General features: G+C 38.5%; 1 protein-coding gene across 1 annotated transcript; it reads left to right on the top strand.

Moving 5' to 3' along the window:
* Positions 1-9,532: 9,532 nt before the first annotated feature.
* LOC148034749 (vesicle-associated protein 4-1-like) lies at positions 9,533-13,282 on the top strand. The gene is made up of 7 exons (XM_087679717.1): positions 9,533-9,976; positions 10,359-10,429; positions 10,636-10,717; positions 11,517-11,647; positions 11,763-11,840; positions 12,015-12,140; positions 12,246-13,282. The coding sequence occupies exons 1-7, from the start codon at positions 9,559-9,561 to the stop codon at positions 12,279-12,281; spliced, it is 942 nt and encodes a 313-aa protein (XP_087535843.1). The 5' UTR covers positions 9,533-9,558; the 3' UTR covers positions 12,282-13,282.
* The last annotated feature ends 8,636 nt before the right edge of the window (positions 13,283-21,918 follow it).

Raw genomic sequence — 21,918 nt, 5'->3', positions numbered from 1 at the left:
ATGTGGATCCCATAGTTGATAGCCCATCTCACTTGCATCCCCATAACCAAGAAATATGCATTGCATATACTTATGATCCAACTTATTGCACTTGTCCTTAGGAATATGGCAGAAAGCCTCACAACCCAAGACACACAAATGAGTATATGATGGAGGTTTTCCAGAGCATACCTCCTCTGTAACTTGATAGTTAAGAGAAGTGCATGGGGAGATTGATTGATCAAATGTACAATAGTAGTAATTTCCTCAGTCCAAAAGTGTTATGGGGTTAGCATGCTTGGCTAAGAATACTATAGACTCACTCCTAAATCATCCTATTCATGTGCTCATCCATAGCATTCTAGGGTGGGGTGTATAGGGGGAGGGGGGAGGGTGGTCAATTGACACTTAATATCCCTCTTGTCACAAAATTGCTCAAAGGATTTATATACAAGCTCTCTTTCATTGTCAAATTGTGGCATTTTAGCCTATACCTAGATTGGTTCTCAACAAAAGCAAGCAAACGCTGAAAGGTAGCCAAGACTTCCAATTTCTACTTTATGAAATATACCCAAACCTTACATGAGTAATCATCAATGAAAGAAAAGAAATACTTCACAACACCTAACAGCTTGTAAGGCATAGGTCTACAAACATCAGAATGAAAAGAACCAAAGGCTCAACCATGCACATAATGCCAGACTTCTTATGTGAGTTATGAGTCTGCCAACCATATAGACAATGATCACAAGAATCAAAATACTTATGATCAAGGGATGGAAGATACTGCAAACGGGTAAGCATTTTTATTCCCTTTAATAACATGTGTCCTAGGCAATGATGCCATAACGATACATGTGGTATGATAGCCCCACTGCCAAAACATGACCAATAAATCTAGATACAAGTAAGGAATAAAGAGTGCTAGACTTGGCACCTTGTGCGCCAGGACAAGATTCCCGTGGTTAAGCTTCCATGAGGAATCACTAAAAGATATGACATAACCTACATCATCCAATTGTCTACCAAAAATAGACTTTTGGTCAAAGATGCTAGAGCATGGTGTACATCATGCAAAGTAAACATACCACCTGAAGGACCTAGCTAGATATCTCCAGTACCAACAATATCCAAGGCAAGGTCATTACCCAATTTGACAGATCATGTCATGTTACAATAGAACTGGAACCACCCTCAATACAAGTGACATGAAATGAAGCTCCTAAATCAAGCAGCCAACATTGAGCATAGGAAGATGACTACAAAGCATCAAGAGAAGAAGCTACAAGTATGTAGGCATCATCACAATCAACCTACATGACATTAACCTCTTCAATCTTGACACTAGACTTGCTATGACAATGCTACAATCATCATTTTTTTCCTACACTTTATCATTTTCCTATACTTCATCACACATTTTATGGCACTATGGCCAAGTATGACCCTACTTCCCATAATAGTGACAAGTCAATGTGGACTTATGACCACATGACTTACTACAAGACTGTCCATGTGATTGAGAACAAGACTTCTAAGAGTCTCTTCCATAATGATCATTGCCGCTCCTCCCATTATTGCAAACCTGAGTGTTAAAGCATGAGAAGTGTGAGAAGCATCAACATTCTTTCTATTAACGACTTCATTTAAAAGCACACCTCTACATCCTACAATTTCAATCCATCAGTAGGCATATTTGCACACATAGCAATATAGAACGTGTCCCATGACTCAAGCAATGCAACCAGCAAGAACAAGGGAGGAAGTTTGTCCTTAAATTCAATTTCATGTGAAGACAAGTGGTTGACAATAGAATGAAACTCATTCCAGTGAGCAGACATGGAGGTCCTCTCCATATGAAGGTACATGAGTTGCTTCAACTAATATATCTGAGAGGTAGAGCTCTACTTATTATAGACATTGTGAATCTTATCCCATAACTCCCATGTGGTTTTCCCATCAGAGACAACATTATAGTAGACCTACTTAGAGAGTGGAAAAATGATTGTAGATTTACATGGCTCATCCATCTCAACCCAATCCTCTACATCAAGGTATTCAAGCTTTGTGTCTCATGTCTCAACGACTTAATCTACAATTTTTGCATTAGAACCTGTCAAATTTGTGCCTTTCAATGGCTATAATTTGTACCATTCAACTTCTCAATGTTAAAGATAGTATTGATATTCAATGCACCATACAACAAGAGATGAAAGCACAATCCAAGACAAATAGGTTGATGTAAATGATAGTAAAATAGCCCCAAAATCACAGCCAAATCAAGGGTTGAGCAAGAGAAACTGCCAAAAGGATGAGCTGTCCACTAACTGTAATCAAATAATTTTCAAATCCAAGTGATTGCCCTTAGATAGGATGCATAAAATTGAAATGACATGCTACTGTAATAAACTATATTGTTATGCCAACAACTAGATATGAGCAACCAAGAAAGAAAGACCATGAATAACTAGCACCAAAGGCTGTCACAATTGCAATGTGTTAGTGACCATACATGTGGTAGGCATAGACATCATGCACATAAGAGATCTCATGGTAAAGAGAGGAGAGCCACCAAATGTATAACCCATTGAGTAAAGTTCAATACATAATCTAGAAGAATATACATATCGTTGACAACACACTAACAGACATAACTATAATAAAGTAACTGTCAAATCCAAGTGGCTGCCCTCCGATAGAATGCATAAAATTAAAATTATATGTTGCTATAATAAGCTACATTGTTATGCCAACAACCAGTTGTGAGAAACACTGAAGGCTATCACAACTGTAGTGTGTCAATAACCCTACATGCAGCAATAATATATATCATGCACATAGGAGATCTCATGGGAAAGAGAGGAGAGCTACCAAATGCACATTCCACTAAGCAAAGCTCAATACATAACCCAGAAGCATATAAATATCACTGACAACACATTGATAGACATAAGTACCAAGTCGAAAATAAGTGATCAAATCAACCCATTGTAGGATAATTGCATTCAATACATATCAAGAGATCATATACATGAAGTAAGTGTCCCATAGTCTTGGTGAAAGTAAGCTCAAGCTCAACTATAAAAATCCAAAGTTTTATTTAATATCCAAAGTTGTGCAAGTAACTCCCATTTGAACAAAATCGAATGCCAAATGAGCAATACAAGCTCAAAACATGAAGTATATGATATCAGAGTATCCAAGATACATGAAACATAAGCCAGGAGCATAAAACCCAATAGATTCTTCAAGCTGGTAACTACGTAAGCCACTAAAGTAACCAAGGCATGTAACCACAACCAAGATCAATGTAACAGAGCCCAAATCTCAACTCAAAAGCATGCCATAGCATATAAAAAAGCATACATAACAACTGAAGTAGCGTAACATCCACTAAGTATCTTGTAAAGCATCAATGAGCATTATGCATAAGCTTTTCACTAATAAATGCTTGCTGCGCTATTATTACAACACTAAAATGACAGTGAAATTTAAGTTATTTTAAGGTCAAATCACTCCCAAAAGCATCAAACACGCATTGTAGAATTTATTTTTTGCTATCTAAACCAAAGCTGTTCTATTCTCTATGAAATAGAGAATAAAAAACTGCACACCTTTGTGAGTTCCCAAATCTATAGCTCTCACCACACTCTTCATTTCTAGCTATAGAATGCCTAAATCCAATACCTTATGCAAACGTTATGGCCAAAATATGACAGTGATGTCATCATAATTGTCCATGACTTCTACAACATGCTATGTATCCACTCAAAATGGATAAAATGGTTGCTCATTAGCTTAATAAGCACTCAATAAGGCTCATCTAAGCCTTGGGAAGCTCCTTAACAAGTGCAGAGCAAGCTAGAATAAGCTAAAAGAAGTAAAGACTCAATGCATATCTTGAGAGGAAAAAACAATGGTTGTCGTGAAACCTTGAGTTGAAGCTTTGAATTAGGGCTGAAGCAAAGGATGAAAAGTTTCCTTGAATGGTTGGCTTTGATACCAGTTGAAAGGTAGAGCATGAGTGGAAGTACAAAAGTGGAAGCAAGAGCAAAGAAGACCTATGGTAGATAGAGCAAGAGATAGAGACACTATGTGTGGAACTCCAACAGTCACCGTATGTGACCGACCTTCCCTTCTTCAAATGTTGCTGAAAGAATAAAGAATCAAGTGATCGTGATAGGCACCCGCCACTTAGAGTATATAGGTGTGTGAGTATTGTTTGTGTAATGAATACACTAGTGGTTAGACAGAGGTACCTTTACCCCCAACATTGGCCCCCCTGACACCCCCCAACTACTAAGGGCTACTTCCATGGCCCCTAAACCCTAAAATAGAGGGGGCCCTATAATTCCCACACTTTACAACTTAATGCAATGTGCCTCAAGTTGCTCCCATCTTCACTATTATATCCAACTGAAAGGCTAGACCCACAAAACATATACCTCATCTGAAAATAAGTTAGGATCCAATCAATACTTGGGCTCACACATGCGTTCCCTTCATAATGGGGGCCTTACAACTTTGAGCACCATGGATCATTGGTACCATCTTATGAGGGTAGGCATTGAGCATATCTAACACTCCCCCTCCTCTAATATCCACCCATCACAAGTGATCTACATCCTCGGCCCAATACCGAGGCTTTGAAGATGAACTCGAAGCAGATCTTTCATAAGAGCTTTGGTGAAGATATCAGCTCCATTCTCATATGTTGGCTCTATTATCCCATCTTTATTCAAATCACGCATATAGTGATGCTAGAACTTAATATATTTGGTGTGCACGCATGACGTCATGGATACCAATCAACCCAATATCTTCCAAAAACCTCTTTTAGAAAGTTCTATAAGATTCTAAAAAGGTCTTATAATATTCTTTGGAAGATTCTACAGGAGTGCTTGCATTAGCACTTATTTTAGCAATGCTTATGCCATCAATGATAATATCATCTAAAAGCTTTTGTATGACCTCATCAACTCTAGTATAAATAGGGGTCTTGGGCTTCAAGCCCTTCAATCTTACCAACACCAATTGTGAGAGTCTTACTTCTAGTTCAAGTCATGTATCTCTAGTTCATGTCCTTTCTTGTCTTGCCTTTGATCTAGTCTTGTATCGAGGTTTTGCCTTGTATTGATATTGTGCCAAGAAGTACATAGTTGTAGTTCATTCTTTTATAACCAAGATATTTTTTTCTTCTTGTCTTGTCTTTGATCTAGTCTTGTATCAAGTTTTGTCTTGTATCAATCTTATGTCAAGAAGTATATTGCTATACTTAATTCTTTTGTCTTGTATCAATCTACTGTAAAGAAGTATATTGTTGTACTTCATCCTTCTGTCTTGTATCAAGTAATATATTGTTGTACTTTACCTTTTGTAATAAATAAATAAGTTTTTATTATTCTTTAAGTTATTCTCCTGCAAGTGGTTAGGTGACAATCCTTGTCCTTGACAAGTTCTCATCACCCTCATGATATTTTAGCAAGCCTACATACTTTGATCATGCCTAGTTGTGATGGATACAATGATGGAAAGTGTCATCACTACCTGGAAAAATATTCAAGAACAAACTCAAGGAGTTCATAAGAGTAATGCAAGATTAGATAGATTCAAGGTTCCCTAAGCCAACTAAGACCATGTACCTTAGAGTGGTCCTCACATTATTAGTTGGGAACTTGAGCCTTAAGCCCCTACTAAAGAGTATTCCCTTTCAGACTACAAGGGGGGATCTTACATTTATCACCTCGAGCTATCCATTGGAACCACATAAAAGGGTTCTTTGCTCAAATTTAAGTCACTTATTATCTTTGTTTGCTTCAACTTCATTGAATGAGATGGTATGATGATATCTTGTGGGATGACAACTTGATGACAAGTGATACCTTTGGTTGCCTTTTCCATTGTATTGTTTATTTTTTGCCGCACCTTCCAAAATCAAAGTCGAAAAATGTTCTTACATTTGAAAGGGGCAAAAATTGGGTGAATCTATGCTCAAGAATTCACAAGAAATTGAGATCTATATTTTTGAATGACAAATATTATTTGAATTTGAGGGTCAAATGTTTGAAGACTTCAAATTTCATCATATTGGGTTGTAAATGGAAAAATTGGAAAAGACAATTGATAACTATCTTGGACACCAGATAGTGGATGTACATTTTGGTGGGCATACCTTCTTAGGGCCTAGTCATTCACAGACACGTAGCATTGGGGGGGGAGGTTGTTGCACCTAGACCATAATGAAAAATGGCCTCCCCATTTTACTATTCATGCATTGGTTGGGTATTTATTAAAAGAAAAAGATTAACTAGTACTTAAGTTAGAGCCATATGGTATGATAAACATAGGGAGAAGGAATTTGGCATGCTTGTTAAAGCAAAGTATGGAAGATAGATAGAGAGGAGTCAATCTCAACCATCCCTATTGCTCTTGGTGGCAAGGCGAACTATCATTTTGTACAATGGTCTAAATGGTCACCATCAATAATGTTCCCACCAATGTTTCTTTGTTGGGTATGATATGAGTAATCATGAGTTCTTTCATGTAAAGGTCATCGATGTGGGTGGCCAAAAGCCCAATGGTGTGATTGAATGTCCACCATTCGATAGTATTTGTTGGTTTAATTCAATAACTAAAAATTTATGAAGGGACTAAGATGTGATGCAAGAGCAAACAATAAGATGATAGAGGATCAAGAGATAAATATTGGATGTGACATACTATCGTCCATTGCTAGAGTAGCGTGAATTTGGAGCATGCTCCCCTCCCCCAACCAAAAATAGAGGGGCTTTTCCAATGTCTATGAAAAGAGCTCTCAAAAGAGCTACTAAACTATTTGACAAATTAGTAAAATAAGGGCATCAAAGTACAAACTACAAGATGTCAAAGTTGTAATGATATTTCTCATATGGATTGGCCCAAAGAAGGCATAATCTCTCTAAAAACCCTCACAGCTTGCATTACTTATTGTTGCTGCTACTCATCTCAAATGACTTTTGGTGTTTTAGGAATTAGATCCAACCATCCATCGGTGCAAAAGTAGGCCATCAATACTCTTGTCACTTGAGTTAACCTTGATAAGATGCCACTCGAGCATAAATGCGTGCACCTATGGCTTGCATGATGTGTTGTACACGTGAGCTTGAATGCTCTTATTGTGGTAATATGCAAATGTGAAATGTGGTAGGAGAAAAAACATAATACACACACATGAGTTGTTCATCTATTAAGGTAGAAGTCGAAAGAAGGAGAGCAAAGAATGTGAGACTATTGGTTTTCAAGTTAATGTTTCAAAGTCATGAGAACTTTCAACATGGTTAAACTATGGTGAAACCTAGGTCAAAGCAGTAGCGTAGGACTTCATAGTTTTCAACTCTAGCTACAATGAACTATAAAGTAGGAGAAATATTCTTATTCCATGTGACCAACCATTACTACCTTTATGTCTTAGAGTAGAGTTGCATGAGGCACTAGTAGGGTGAGTCGGGATGAGTTCTCACCACTCTTGCCATGTCACATGAGGGAGTAGTGGGGTAAGTGGGGATACATTCACATTTCACACCTACTATAGAACATGTTAGAAAATGGAGCACTAGGCCTAATAGATCATAGTAGCATTATCGAATCATTGGTAAGCTCTTTTTGCAACATAGAAAGAGGCACCAATCAACGAGCTTTCATTTGATATTTTTTTTGAAAACGTTAAATTTGGATTGCGCTAAAACTATTCTTTGTGTAAATGCAGGGTTTGATAACTTTATTAGTCCACATTTATATCCCACTTGGGAACCATATTGGTATTAGAAACAACCAAGACTTTGTTTTTTGTGGCTTATCAAAGGCAACACATATAGATTTATAGCAATCAATATGCTTGCTTATGCTTGTTTCTTAAAAGTGTAAAAATGTGCAAATATCATAACATGTCATTTTTCTTCAACTAAAATACTAATTTGATAATGCTTGCGCTTTAAAAGAAATACCTCATTAATCTTGTCCCAAAACATCAGAATTGAGGCACACACAAGTTGATGACTTGCATTGATGGTGTGAAAGAACTTCAGATTAGCAGCCATATGTAGGTTCACTTCATAGTGGACTCGAAGCCTGATGGATTGTGCTGCAGAGGAGAAAGAGATCAAGCTTGAATGTGAGAGAAACAATTGGACATCCATCAAACTTCCATGTATGCAAAGTCGATGGAGTAAAATGAAGTACTAGTATTTTTAAGAGGTACTTGGTGGACTCGATTGAGCTTCCCTTTTCAAGGGGGGTTGAAGTCGATGTTGCCAAGACATGCATAAGTGTTAGGCTATTGCAGCTACTTGCGCATGGCAATCGGCTTGCGCGTGTCCCGGCTCTTAGAGAACTCCAAGAAGTTTGTAACTCTCAGGCAGAGATGTGCGGACTCTCTTGAGTTCACTTGAGGTGGCCTCATGTGTGTGGCCCCCTACGTGACAATGCCCTGCCTAAGCCTAGAGCCAAAGGAGGCTTCTTCCCTTCGTGATTCGCGGGGATTTGGTTGTGTGGCTTGCGCATACACATATAATCGCACAGCCGTTTTTAATGAATGCGGCCGTTAAAAAAAGAAAAACTAATTTTTAAAAAAGAAAGAGAGGCTCCGCAAACGATTTTGGCGGGCCCAAAACACACAAACGCACAAGTCTTTTAAAGGCACCAATAAAAAGGATTTTGAATTTTACATTTCGTAAACCCAAATTTTCTCTTTCCTCCCTCTCTGGCCAAAAAAAAAGAAAGTCAAGAAGGAATAATACGGTGGGAAAAATAACTGGCGCCGGTGAAAAATTGCCAAAATTATTTTCCCGCAGGTTAAAAATATTGAAGGAAATGCTTTATTTCCTTTTAGATTTAACAGTGTCTCCAACATTCTCTTCCAGTGTCACCTTTCTGCAGAACAAACAATTATTTCCTTCCTTTGGGCTTTATTTAAATTTTTCTCTATCCTCTCTCTCTCTATGACTCCCTGTCAAAATAGATTCTCGCCCAAATAAAAACATATACCTTAAATAATCACCCTATCACGATTTTTCCTTTTTTTCATTTCACTGTCAATAAATGTCTCCGTAGTATGACTATCATGAGTTTTTCTCTCTCCTCCTCGCATACGATTCAGTAGGCGAATATAACGTTATATCAGGATTTTTCTCTTTCCACTCTCTGCGCTCGTTTTCCTCTCTTTCCCCCTCTTCCTCTTTATTAGTAGGAACCGTACAAGTTTTCTATTTCCTTCTGTGCTTCTTTATTAAATTTCTCTTTCCTCCTCTCCTTTTTTTATTTGTAAGAAATTTTCTTTACCTTAGACTGGTAGAAAATATAGTTCTATCTTGATTTTCTCTCTCCTAGAATTCCTCTTTAGAAATGAAATAATCTCTCCCGATTCTCTCTCTCCTAGAAATAAGAAATTTATTCCGATTTTCTCGTTCCTCTCCCTCTCTCTCTCTCTCTCTCTCTCTCTCTCTCTCTCTCTTATAGGCCTATGCATGATCAGCTCCCGTCCCCCTTCGCTTCCTCCCCTTCCTTCCCCCCCCCCCCTCCATTCTCTCTTTCTCTCTGGCAACCATGGCTATGGCGGCCGAGGCCGAGCCTCCGAGAAGCCATCCATTCCATCTAGGTGAAGACGACGACGAGGCCGCCATTGCTGCAGCATCAGCAGAAGGACCCCCGGACCATCACCACAAGAAAAGCCGGGGTCCCGGCAGCTTGTGCAGGCGGCCATGGTGGCAGCAGGTCTCCATCCAGCACCATCGCTCCCCTCCCAGATCACACAGGCGTCCCCTCCATGAAACCTCCTCCTTCAATGCCTCCTTCACATCTTCGTCTCATAATCATCATCGTCATCCTTCCTCCACGTCTCGCTCTGGCTCATCATCTTCTTCCCCTTCCTCTAACTCTGCTCCCAATCTGAGCATCCTCAAAGCCCTCTCAATCACCAAGCGCAGGCTGCGTTTTGAGCCTCATAGCAAGCTCTACTTCCCTTGTGAGTGTGGTGTATTCATTTCCCCAAGAGTACTCGGTCTTGATTGAGCGGTTTTGGTTAATTTATTTATTCCTGATTAGTCGACTTGGACTAGTCTTTGTGATTAATCACTTGATTGAGTTGTCTGTCTGGTTAGTTGATTGATTAGTCTATTGATAGAGTGAATTGGATTAATTCGCTAAGTAAGCCGATTGATTGGGTGATTTGGATTAGTTTTACTGCGCAGCTGATTGGTTGTCCAAACTCCTCGTATTTTAAGTGTCTCATTGATTGGGTGATTTGGATTAGTTTTATCGATCAGCTGAGCGGTTTATTGGACTCCATCTATTTTAACTATACCTCATTGATTGGGTGATTTAACTATGTCTCGTTTCAATCACAGATGAGCCGGGCAAACAGTCTACCAGTGCAGTAAGGATTAGGAATACCAGCAAAGCTTGTGTTGCATTCAAAGTAAGTGGCATTCCACTTCCATACCTGTTTTCTCCCCACATTTTTGTACTCGACGCTGTCATTGTTATCGTCCTTGTCATCTCATCATTATTGTCATAATTAGTAATTGTTGTGGTCATCATCATCATCATCATCATCATCATTGTCGTCGACGTCTTGTCATCCTCTGGTTTCTGGCTTCTGATCACCATTTCTGGTCCTTGCAGTTTCAAACAACTGCACCCAAGAGTTGCTTCATGCGCCCTCCCAATGGCGTCCTTCGGCCGGGGGAATCCATCGTGGCTATTGGTAAGCTCCTCAATCCCTCTCTCTGCTCCTCCCAAAATGTTGACTTTGGGCTCCCCTTTTGCTTGGACCTCTATGCATTTAAGTGACAGTATAGATGCAGCGTAAAGCTTTACATATCATTTCAGTTCTCGCTCTGGTGAGAATCTAGGAGTTTATTTTGAAGAATGTGAGTCAAGCTGCGTGCAAGTGAACATTGCACAGTTACTTGCCATGTATAGTTGTAGTGCTGGTCCTCTTATTGCACTGCCCTATAAGCTCCCAAGCTATGAGACCAGATTGCCTCAGCAGTTACGTTGTATGGCCTTTTTCCATTCAGTAAACCAGCATCGATTCTAGAACGGACTGCAGATGGCTTTTTCTCACTCATTAACCACCTTCCTCAGGGTCGGATTCTCCTAAATGGATAACCGGAGCTGACTGCAATGGATTCCGTTTTACATTGTTTTGGATATAGCTCCAGAGCACATGTTGTGCTCTCAGACGTGTTTTAGGTTTTCACAGAAGCACTCAGCAGTATGGGGAGGTCAGTTTGGTATTTCTCAGTGTAGATTAAACTTCTGTAATGTATGCTGTTCTAGCATAGCAATCGAGCTCAGAAAATCATTTGCTTTCTTAGCTTCTATTTAGACAGTGTAAGGAAAATGCACTGAAAGCAACTGGTTGCAGCACTGCTGTATAGTATTGATATGTGTGAGTAAATAGTGGGCAAAAGCAATTTGTTTTCTGTTTTTATTGGTGTTGCATCTGGAGTCTTACTGATCTCTACAGGTATGTTTGCCTTTGTGTTATGGGTACATAGTGGTCAAATTCATTGAGCTTCCCAAATCCATAGATCAAGAAGGCAATCAGCCTGTTGAAAGGAGGACGAAGGACAAGTTCAAGATTGTGAGTTTGAAAATGCAGAATGGGATGGAGTTCACCCCTGAACTGGTAAGTTTTTCTTGGATGGTTGATTCAAAGGGTCTTACCAAGTAGGGGTTATTTGGTTGTATTTCTCCATCCATGTAGGCCATGTCATAATTAGTCCGAGATTCTTGCTAAGCAGTTTGAGGAGCACAAAGGCCTTGTCACTGTGGAACAGATTTTACAAGTTGTGTTGCTAGACTCCAGAAGACCTTCGCCTGTAAGTCCTTGCAGCTACCATTTTAGTTCCATTAGTGTATACTTTGATCCATGCAGGAACAAATATGGGTGGCCAACTTTGAATTGTGCATGCAAATCAATGTTTTCATGATTTAGATTGTGTTGGTGCTTGGTATGCATGAAGTCCTTAACCATGTGATTTGATTCAATGCAGCAACTGAACAAGCTGAAAGCGCTCATTGCAGAGGAGGCTGCTGCTCAAGATGCACGGAAGAAATTGGAAGAGGAGAAGCCAGATGCTGTGAATAATATCAATGACATAAATGTGTTGGAAGAATGGGTGAGCACTGTGATAAGAGTGAAGTGGAAGAAAGATGATACTTGTTCAAAGGGGACTGAGTTTTGGACTGTTGTTGTTTATCTGATTGTGATAATTTGTTTGCAGAAGCAAAGGAAGATGGCCAGGCAACAAGAGAAGTGATGTAGGTTGCTGGCATATTCTTAGTGTGCAATTGGCACGTGTCTGCTGCCGCAATGTGCACTTCTTGACTTATGATGATGATGGATGGAGTCACCAGGCAGACAGGAAGTAAGAGTACACATATGGACTCAGCTCTTACACAAACATGCCATGACTTCTTGAACGTGCCAACAGAGAAGACGCATGCCAACATATAGACCCATTTTTGTAGTCCATACCTGTGAAGAGGGCCTCTGAAACAATGCTGGCCAAGATTGTGGAAGCTCAAGTTGTTGTGAGGTGTCAATAAAATCAAACAGCTCTGCTCTCAAGAATAGACAGATGAATGTCTGGACTGAAATCAGAATAAGAGAACCTGGGCAGAGGCAAAGGTGCAAAGATTGATTCTTTTGGGTTAAGTGTGGGAAGCTTGTATCTGTGTATGTATCGGTAATTCTATCAAATATGATATTGCCCTTTCTCACTTAATATATCACTGGTGAACAGGAGTCTACTGGTTTTCAGTCTCTTCATAGTCACAAGGAAAGTAGTTTAAACTTCTTATCGCACATTTGAAAGATAGCTTCTTGAATTGAGCAAAGCCAATAAAGCTATGCCATGAACTCCAAAGGGCTTTAGAACCCATCCGAGTAGTTACCTTTTTTGTGCCAATCAGCAGCCTTGAAAATCTCTCATAAGAAACGTCAAGGCTTGGAGAACCCACCCGAGTGGTTACCTTTGTGCCAATCAGCAACCTCCCTTACAAGCAAGAACACCAACATGGCCAGCCTTGGTCGTTTAGCTTGAGAGCGAATATTGATGTTCTTAGTGTGCTTCATTGCTATCCAATATTAAGCCATGTAGGTCTTATTGACACGTTTAGAGGAGGATTAGGTCTGCTAAAGGAGAAATATTGTAATTTGGCAGCACATCTTCGCATGTAAATCAATACATAGGAAAGCACGTGTGTAGTGTCTCAAACGTGCATGTGCACAGATTGTGTGTGAGATATTGGGGTTTCTATAACAATAAATCTACTCTTTTAAATGTGGGTATACATGTGACATCTCTACAAAGTAAACAAAAAAACCTGAATATTTTATTACCTATGCAGGGGTAGAGTAGTTAATGGAACACAATTTTGCATAATTTTCCAATTTTCATAATTGATAAGTCAGTTATACCTCCTAAGAAGTCCCATGTGTAGCTTCAAAGGCTGAAGTTTTTCATTAAGCAGTCCCATGTGTAGCTTCAAAGGCTGAAGTTTTTCATTAAGCCTTTATATGCCACCGAAGGCTCTTGCTTTATAAGCCTATCTGTTGAAAGATGTAATGATAGAGGCTTAATGTTCCCAGAGTAAGCACTGTAATGTGTTATTGTGCCGTGCCTTTTACAAAGCACACATTTGGAGCAGCAAATCTTTCTCATATGGAACTTGTTCATAAGGGTTCTCCATAGGATGTGATTTATCCTCCTCAAAAGGAAGGAGTACTACCCTGCCCAGACTCTTCTTATTCTTCTCTTCCATGTCATCTTGGTTTAGGGGTTCTTGTTTCTCTAATAGTCACACACTTTGAAGATATGCCTGCCCTTTAATAAGTGAAAATCTCTCCTCTTGGGACACAGTCCGTGAGGACTTATTATGCCTTCCCTCAGTCTTGAGACAGCGTGGTGGATTTTATAGACTTCACAATAAAGGAGAGTTTCCCTCCTTTTTAACAAAACTTATTTGATCCACATTCTCCCCTCTCCTTCCAAGATCCATTTTGGAAAATTGTGTCCTGTGTTAGCCATCTCCAAAGGGGGTTCGGTTCGCACATGAAGTGTCAGGAGCTCAAAAGGGTTAGACCTTTTTCTATGTGGGAGAGGCAGCGTGCAGTTCAACCATGGGAGGCCGGATAGTCATGGGGAAATCCCTGTGTTTCACTGTTTCCAGTTTAACTAGGACATGGAGGATGCTTTTTCACTCCTGTATTCCAGAGACGATGCTATGCTTGTTTCATATGCACCCTTCTTTCCACTATGCAGATTAAACTGCCTGGCCTCATGTGCAGAGGATATGGGGGAAAGGCATTTGCCACAATTCTTCCCATCTTCTCAACCACCACTCATAAGAGGTTAGAGAGCCTTAAGAGTATATACCCAACCCAGTTAAGCTTCGACCAACTTGAGCACAAATCTGTATAAAACCTGTCTAACGATAATCAGCTTGAAGACGGCCGAGCCTTCTTAAAGTCCTTCCAGCTCGAAAGACTTGAGGCAAAAATGGACAACAAGCCTCCCATCCAAGGAAATGCTCTTCATTCTCCATACCTGGACCTTGGTTTCTGAACTTTGGCTTTGAACCATTATTTAGTACCTTGGATTAATTAGTTTCCAAAACTTCCAAGTGCGAGCCCACTAGAGTTCAAAACTTGGATTGTGGGTTATGCCCTTAAAGCCCTTACAGCATTTTGGAATCATTCCTTGGTCGAAACTATTTCCTTAAAAAATGGGGGTTTGCAGGTAGTTTTCTACTTAAAAGGAAACCTTCCCTTAATTATTATATCGCATTTGTTGGGGTGGAATCCATAATGGAATAATCTTCAATATGGGGTGGAATCCTTAGTGGAATAATTTTCAATATTTTCAAGTCTTGTCCAATACGATCGACTCAACACAACTTTCCTACTTCATGAGAAAGTAATAATGCTACTGACTGCTACTAACATAACCTTGTCAAGTAGCGAAGAAGATAAATTTCTAATTTATTCAATGAATTTTGTATTTGGAGTTTATTGAAGTATTCTTTAAGCAAAGTCAATACCACACACAAAGAGAAAGTAGTTGTATGTGAAATAGTGTGCACACATTGAATGCTTGAGGTGAGGGTTCCTTTTGCATGCTCCACAACTTATGAATATAGAGCTCACATAATAGAACTAGTAAAGGTGGCCGCATGAGCCTTGCCCTCTTGTGGGCGTAAAGCCCACTCTTTTGTATTGATAATCTCTTTCAACAAGTAGCTTGTCTACAAAGTAGCTACCCACACTCATAAGGATAATACTTTCAAGAGCTTGAGTATGATAATTATGGCAATCTCATTAGTGATGATGATTTTGGTTCAATCTCATGAGAACTCATCTAGTGATCATGAGTCTTATCTTAGTAATGGGTTTAAGGGCTTGCATAATGATAGAACCTATGCCTTCAAAAATCTTTTGTTACTAACTACTCCATAGACTACGAGTCAATGTGACTAAGTGGCAAGTCCTTACCTAGCTCTCTTCTTTGTACTTGTAACTTGCCTAGCTCTCTTTTCCTACATGTTTGGACTCTTGAAATTTGTAAATGGTATGGAACATTGATGTACTTTTATTGTTACTTACAACATCACTCTATTTTTGTTTAGTCTTGTCATGTTGAAGAAACAAGATCATACATTCAATCTCTTATGTCATGGTTTCATGAAGGTACAAAGCACCATGTTTTATATGACACTTTTGTGTGTGTTCCATACTATAAGAAGTTTGTTGATTAGACACATCACACAGACCATACTTAAGTACCTCGTATACGTCTTATAAATCATTGACTCTTGTCTTGAAAAGGGGTGGCAAGTCAATATCTATGCTAATGTAAGTGATTTTAGTAGTTATGCCATTATTTTACACCTCTCACCACATACCCCAAAATGCAGCCATCTTTATAAACATGCTCGACCCAAAATTTTCATGTTGAAGGGTTCAATAACAATTGGTACATCCTACACAATTGAAACATGTTTTTAAGATATTATCAATATTCCTTATGATTAGCAATCATACATATTTTCTCAAAACCCACTTTTAAAACCTCTCATAACATCTTATAATGATACTCATAACATCATAGACATTGGAAGTGGTTGATGCATTGGCAAAATCAAATAGCATTATTATTTTTGGGAAAGCTTCACATCAAGTTGGGAAGCTTCTTTTATGTCAATCATCTATATGGATTTGGACTTTGTTTTAGCCTATGAATCCATTAAAAAAGCTATAAGCCTCTTTACTTGCTATATACTCTAGCATGTGTAGTCTATATGGGAGACAACAATTTTCTCTTTTAATTGCTACATTATTTTTCTTGTAGTTTATGCACACTCAAATTTTCCCTTGGTTTGAATACCACAACTATAGGTGAGATCTACTTTTTGTGCTCTATCTTAGAGTTGAACATGCTTTTAAGAGCTTTTCTAGCTCATCCCTTAGGGTTTCCACATGCTTTGTGGGTAAGCACTCTATCATACTAGCTTTGCATCTAGAGCCATGTGAATAGTATGAGCTATGACATTAGGTGGTATTCCATTCAATTATGAATAATTCTAGGTAAACATTTGTGAGAATTTCTTTAGGAAAGCCATCAACTATGCCTCTTTCTCTAAATAAGACCATCTATCACATGTATATGTTTGGGATGCTCAGCCTCTTCCTCCTAGTAAGATCCTTTGGCATGCATAGAAGTTTCAATTTCTCACCCTCTTTTAACAAAGTTCAATTTCTTCAAGACCTTAACCATTCCCTCTTTTGATTCTGTAGTTGCTACTTTCATGCTTCATACATAGTATCTTACTTCATGTCCTTTCATGAATTTGATAAAATTATTTTGGGGGACTTTGGGGTTTCCTTGAATGTTAACCATTGAGAGAGGTTGGTTTTGAAGGCTGAAGTGAAGGAGAAGAAGCAAGGATTCGAGCAAGCAAGCAATCAATAAGAAGCTCTTTCATTTTTTCACTCTTTCTCTTAGGGATAGTGCTTGTGGAGGCACCAAAAGTAGGGCAAAGTGAAAATCTCAGATTGCTGTGAGATTTGGTATACAAGTAATATATATTTTGTAAATGTGCCCTTTAGGGCTTTCCCCGTTGCTTTTTTGGCCAATTGAGGCCATTTTAAGCCTTGTGTTAGACATACAAGGTTACGGATAACAGTTTCAAGGTATATTGTGATTTCGGTTATGTCAATCAAAGTGGGTGTACTTGTTACATATATCAAATTTGTAAGTTGCTTGGTGTATTTATGTACACTTGTTGTGAAAGGTTACATAAGACTTGTTAATTTATATCAATTTTGTGATAATGGCAAAGAATAGTAAAAACCCCATCATTGAGAAGCTAGACAATAACAATTATCCATCATGGGAGTTTCGTGTGACGAACTTTCTTATTGGAAAATTCCTTTACGAGTTCGTTTCAGGTGAAGAAAATGAGCTAGAGCTGAGTAACCCTACGAGATTAGAGATGAATTAAAGGCATAGAAAGAACAGAATACAAAGGACAAAAAGGTGATATATTGGCTATCTGCAGTCATTGATTATACTATGCTGGGGCATATCAGAAATGTAGAAACTTTACATGCAGCTTGGGTAATTTTTGAGAACACGTTTTCAGTAAATACAAAGGTATGGAAGATTCAGCTCAAGTAAGAGTTGAATACTTTGAAGAAAGGAAAAATGTATGTCAATGAGTACGTTTCACTTTTGTAGCGATTAATGCAATGCCTTATGATGATGATGATTTGATTTCATCTACTTTGTGTGGCCTTAATAATGAGAAGGCCTAAAAATTATTTGTCACTTTTGTATATGTATAAAAGCCATTTTTAGATTTTGACTAGTTTGGTTCTCTCATGATCACTAAAGAGATTAAGATGCAAGGTGAATTATTTTAAAGAAGTGATAAGCAGCTCCAAGATTTTTACTCAAGTTCAGAAAGGGGACATGATAAATTCTCTTCAAGAGGCCGTGGTATGGGACGTATTGGTAATAATCAACAAAATAGGTTAAATTAACAATTCGGTGAAATGCAAGTTTCAAGAGGCCATGGAAACTTTAGAGGTAGGGGGAGCTCTAGAGGAAGAGGTGAATGATGACATAGAGGTTCTAGCAATTCTGGAAATTTTTGTCATTATTGTGGCAAAACAAGTCATATTGCAATCCATTTTTATGCTAAGAAGGATGGCATTCGTAGTGGTAAATTGCAACAAGGAAACTATGCCTCGCCTTCAAGACAAAATGAAGATAAAAATGAGTGTATGTTTATTATGTAGCATATGATGAATGCTGTTACAGGAAAGGGGACACATGATGATATATGGTATGTTGATTCAAGTGTATCTAATCGTATGACTAGTCATATTGAATGGTTTGGAGAGATGCACGATTTACAAAATCTAGGTTGTGTAGATGGGTGATGATTCATACCACCCAATTTCAAACATTAGAAAGATTCCCTTGTCTTTGCATGATGGCCAAACAAAGAGTCTATCAGATCTATTATATGTGTCATCAATCACAAAGATTTTAGTGTCTGTTGATCAAATGGTAGAGCAAGGGTTGTAGGTTCAATTTAATGCAAAATGTTGTTTGATAGAAGACTTTAATGATAAGTACAGGTTGGTCGCAAAAGGAAGTAGAGTTGGTTGCATGTTCACTTTAGATGCTAGAATTATTGCTATGAATATTGCTATGTATGCTAAAGAAAAATGAGTGGTTGTAGATATTGAGTACTTTTAAATCCAGTGCTAGAAGTAATCATTGTAATGATATCATACATGAGATATCATGTCAAGAATCTTGTGGTGGGGAGACTTGCTTGAGTTATTGTACCAAACACATACCATATACACAAGAGAAAGCTCACTTGAAAACATAAAAAGAAAGATAGGCCCCAAAACATTTTTTTACTGGTTTTTTTTTCTTCTTCCACTCACAATACAATATACACAAAGTATAGATAAGATACAACATAAAGGAAAGTGGTCTACTAAGTTAAACAATACATAATTGACTATACTAATTGATTGGCACTATAACTATACTAGTTGTAGGTAGGTGCAACAAACTAAATATAATAAGTGATGAGACAGTGTGATCATGTGAGGATCATAATGATCATTGATATACTAAGTATAGACGTGTGGATCTATCTAGCCAGGTGGTCCATTATCAATGTTCGCACGTGTTGAGCTTGCTATCTTAACAACCATCTTGAATAAGGAGACAATTATTAAGTAGGATGTGTAGCTCTATTGATGCTAGGGTACAATGCTTATTTCGATTGAGAATATATATATATATATATATATATATATATAAAGTATCCCAAAATTAGAAGAGTTAAATCTAGCCTTAGAGATCTTGTGTAGTAAAAGACTCAATGGTAATATGCTTGTAAATATACTTGATATTGTGCATGTAGATATTTGGGATCTACACAGATCATATCTCTTGGTGGAAGCAAATACTTTGTCATGTTTATTGATGATTGCTCAAGAAAGCTATGATATATTTTATGAAAAAAAAGAGTGATGTATTTGATCACTTCAAAACTTTCAAGATTGTTGTTGAAATAAAAATATCCTTGAAAGTTAAGTGCTTGAGATTAGATGGAGAGGGAGAGTATCTCTCTAATGAGTTTAGTGACTTTTTGAGGTCTCATGGGATAAAGAGACAGTTTACTTGCAAGTATACTCCATAAAATGGGTTTACAGAAAGAAAAAAGAGACTTATTACAGAAGTTGCACATGCATTGATAGTTGAAAAGAATATGCCAAAATATTTTTGGTTTGAAGTTGTTCATATTGTTGTCTATATTATGTTGAGATGGCAAGCTCAACACGTGCGGACATTGATGATGGACCGCCTGGCTAGATGAGTCTACACGTCTACACTTAGCACATTGGTGGTCATTATGATACTCACATGGCCACTGACTTATCACTTATTATATTTATTTTATTACACATACCTACAGCTGGCAAAGATATAACGCCAGTTGATTAGTGTAGTCGGTTATGCACTATCTGACTTAGAAGGCCACTTTCTTTTATGTTGTATCTTATCTATACTTTGTGTACATTGTATAGTATGTGGAAGAAGAAGAAACAATTAAACGTTTTGGCCTCCATCTCTCTTCTTGTGTTCTTGAGTGAGCTTCCTCTTGTGTATACAGTGTGTGTTTGGCACAGTAGCTCAAGCAAATCCCCCTACCACGTGATTCTTGACATGGTATCAGAGCCGTGCCACTAAGAGAGACTGATTTTGAAGGCTGAAGTGAAGGAGAAGAAGCAAGGTTCGAGCAAGCAAGTAACAGGTAAGAAGCTCTCCCATTCTTCAAGTCTCTCTCTTGGATAGTGCCTATGGAGACATTGGAAGCATCTGAGGCCGTTTCGGGCCCCGTTTTAGAGCAGCAAGGTTGCGAACAACAATTTCAGGGTACACTGCGATTTTGGTTGTATTGATGAAAGTGGGTGCAGAGGTTATAGATTTCGAATCTGTAATTTTTGAGGTGTTTGTAGGAAGCAAACATAAGGTTTATCTGCAAACATGTTACAGATTACATGTACTATTGAGCAATCAGTGAAAAAGGTTGCTTGGTGTATTGCTGTGCACGTGTTGTGAAAGATTGCAGAAGACGAGCTTGCTGTATTGTATCCTTGTTTGTGATAATGGTAGAGAACAGTGGAAATCCGATTATTGAGAAGCTCGACAAGAACAACTATCCGTCATGGAAGTTTTGTGTGACAAACTTCCTCATTGGAAAGGGCCTTTATGAGTTTGTTTTAGGTGAAGAAAAGGAGCCAGAGCTGGGTATCCCTCTGACTACAGATGAGTTAAAAGCATGGAAAGAGTGGAATGCGAAAGACAAAAAGGTGATGTACTGGCTATCTGCAGTCATTGATGATACTATGCTGGGACATATCAGGAATGCAAAAACTTCACATGTAGCTTGGACAATTTTTGAGAGCATGTTTTCAGTAAATACAAAGGCACGAAAGATTCAACTCAAGCAAGAGTTAAATGCCTTGAAGAAAGGAAAAATGTCTGTCAATGAGTATGTGTTGAAGGTAAGGAGCATTGCAAATGCTTTAGCAGTGATGATTGATGTAATGCTGGATGATGATGATTTGCTTTCATCCACTCTGAGTGGCCTTAACAATGAGAAGGCATGGAAATCATTTGTTACTTTAGTATATGTACGGAAGCCATTTTTAGATTTTGATGAGCTTATCTATCTCACGATTACTGAAGAGATCAATATGCAGGGTGATTCGTCTGAAAGAAATTGTGAATAGGTCCAAGCATTTTACTCAAGTTCAGAAAGGAGACGTGGTAGATCCTCTTCGAGAGGCCGTGGTACGGGACGTGCTAGTGATAACCAGCAAAACAGGTTCAATCAACAGTTTGGTGAAATGCAGGTTTTTGGAGGTAGAGGAAACTTTAGAGGCAGGGGGAGCTTTAGAGGACGAGGTGGATGGCAGAACAGAGACTCTGGAAATTCTGCTATTGTTTGCCATTATTGTGGCAAAACATGACATATTGTAGCCAATTGTTATGCTAAGAAGGATGATATTCACAGTGGTAAATTGCAGCAAGGAAACTATGCATCGTCTTCACGACAGAATGAAGACAAAAATGAGCATCTATTTGTTATGTAGCATATGATGAATGCAGTTACAGAAAAGGGGACATATGCTGATGTATGGTATGTCAATTCAGGTGCATCTAATCATATGACCAGTCATGTTGAATGGTTTGGAGAGATGCATGACTTACAAAACCCAGGTTATGTGCAGACGGGTGATGATTCATGCCACCCAATTTCACACATTAAAAAGGTTCCCTTGTCCTTGTATGATGG

The sequence above is a fragment of the Lygodium microphyllum genome, chromosome 6 (genome assembly GCF_053477565.2).
Source record: "Lygodium microphyllum isolate KBCC chromosome 6, Lygodium_microphyllum_v1.1.10, whole genome shotgun sequence".
Taxonomy (NCBI): Eukaryota; Viridiplantae; Streptophyta; class Polypodiopsida; order Schizaeales; family Lygodiaceae; genus Lygodium; species Lygodium microphyllum.
This window is presented reverse-complemented; position numbering and strand designations above follow the sequence as displayed.

What these genes read in the sequence shown, in the direction of transcription:
- LOC148034749 (XM_087679717.1), top strand. Translation starts at nt 9,559, where the DNA reads ATGGCTATGGCGGCCGAGGCCGAGCCTCCGAGAAGCCATCCATTCCAT. An exon ending in AAGCTTGTGTTGCATTCAAA is followed by an intron (nt 10,430 to 10,635) that starts GTAAGTGGCATT and finishes TGGTCCTTGCAG; the next exon opens with TTTCAAACAACTGCACCCAA. An exon ending in TGGAGTTCACCCCTGAACTG is followed by an intron (nt 11,648 to 11,762) that starts GTAAGTTTTTCT and finishes CTTGCTAAGCAG; the next exon opens with TTTGAGGAGCACAAAGGCCT.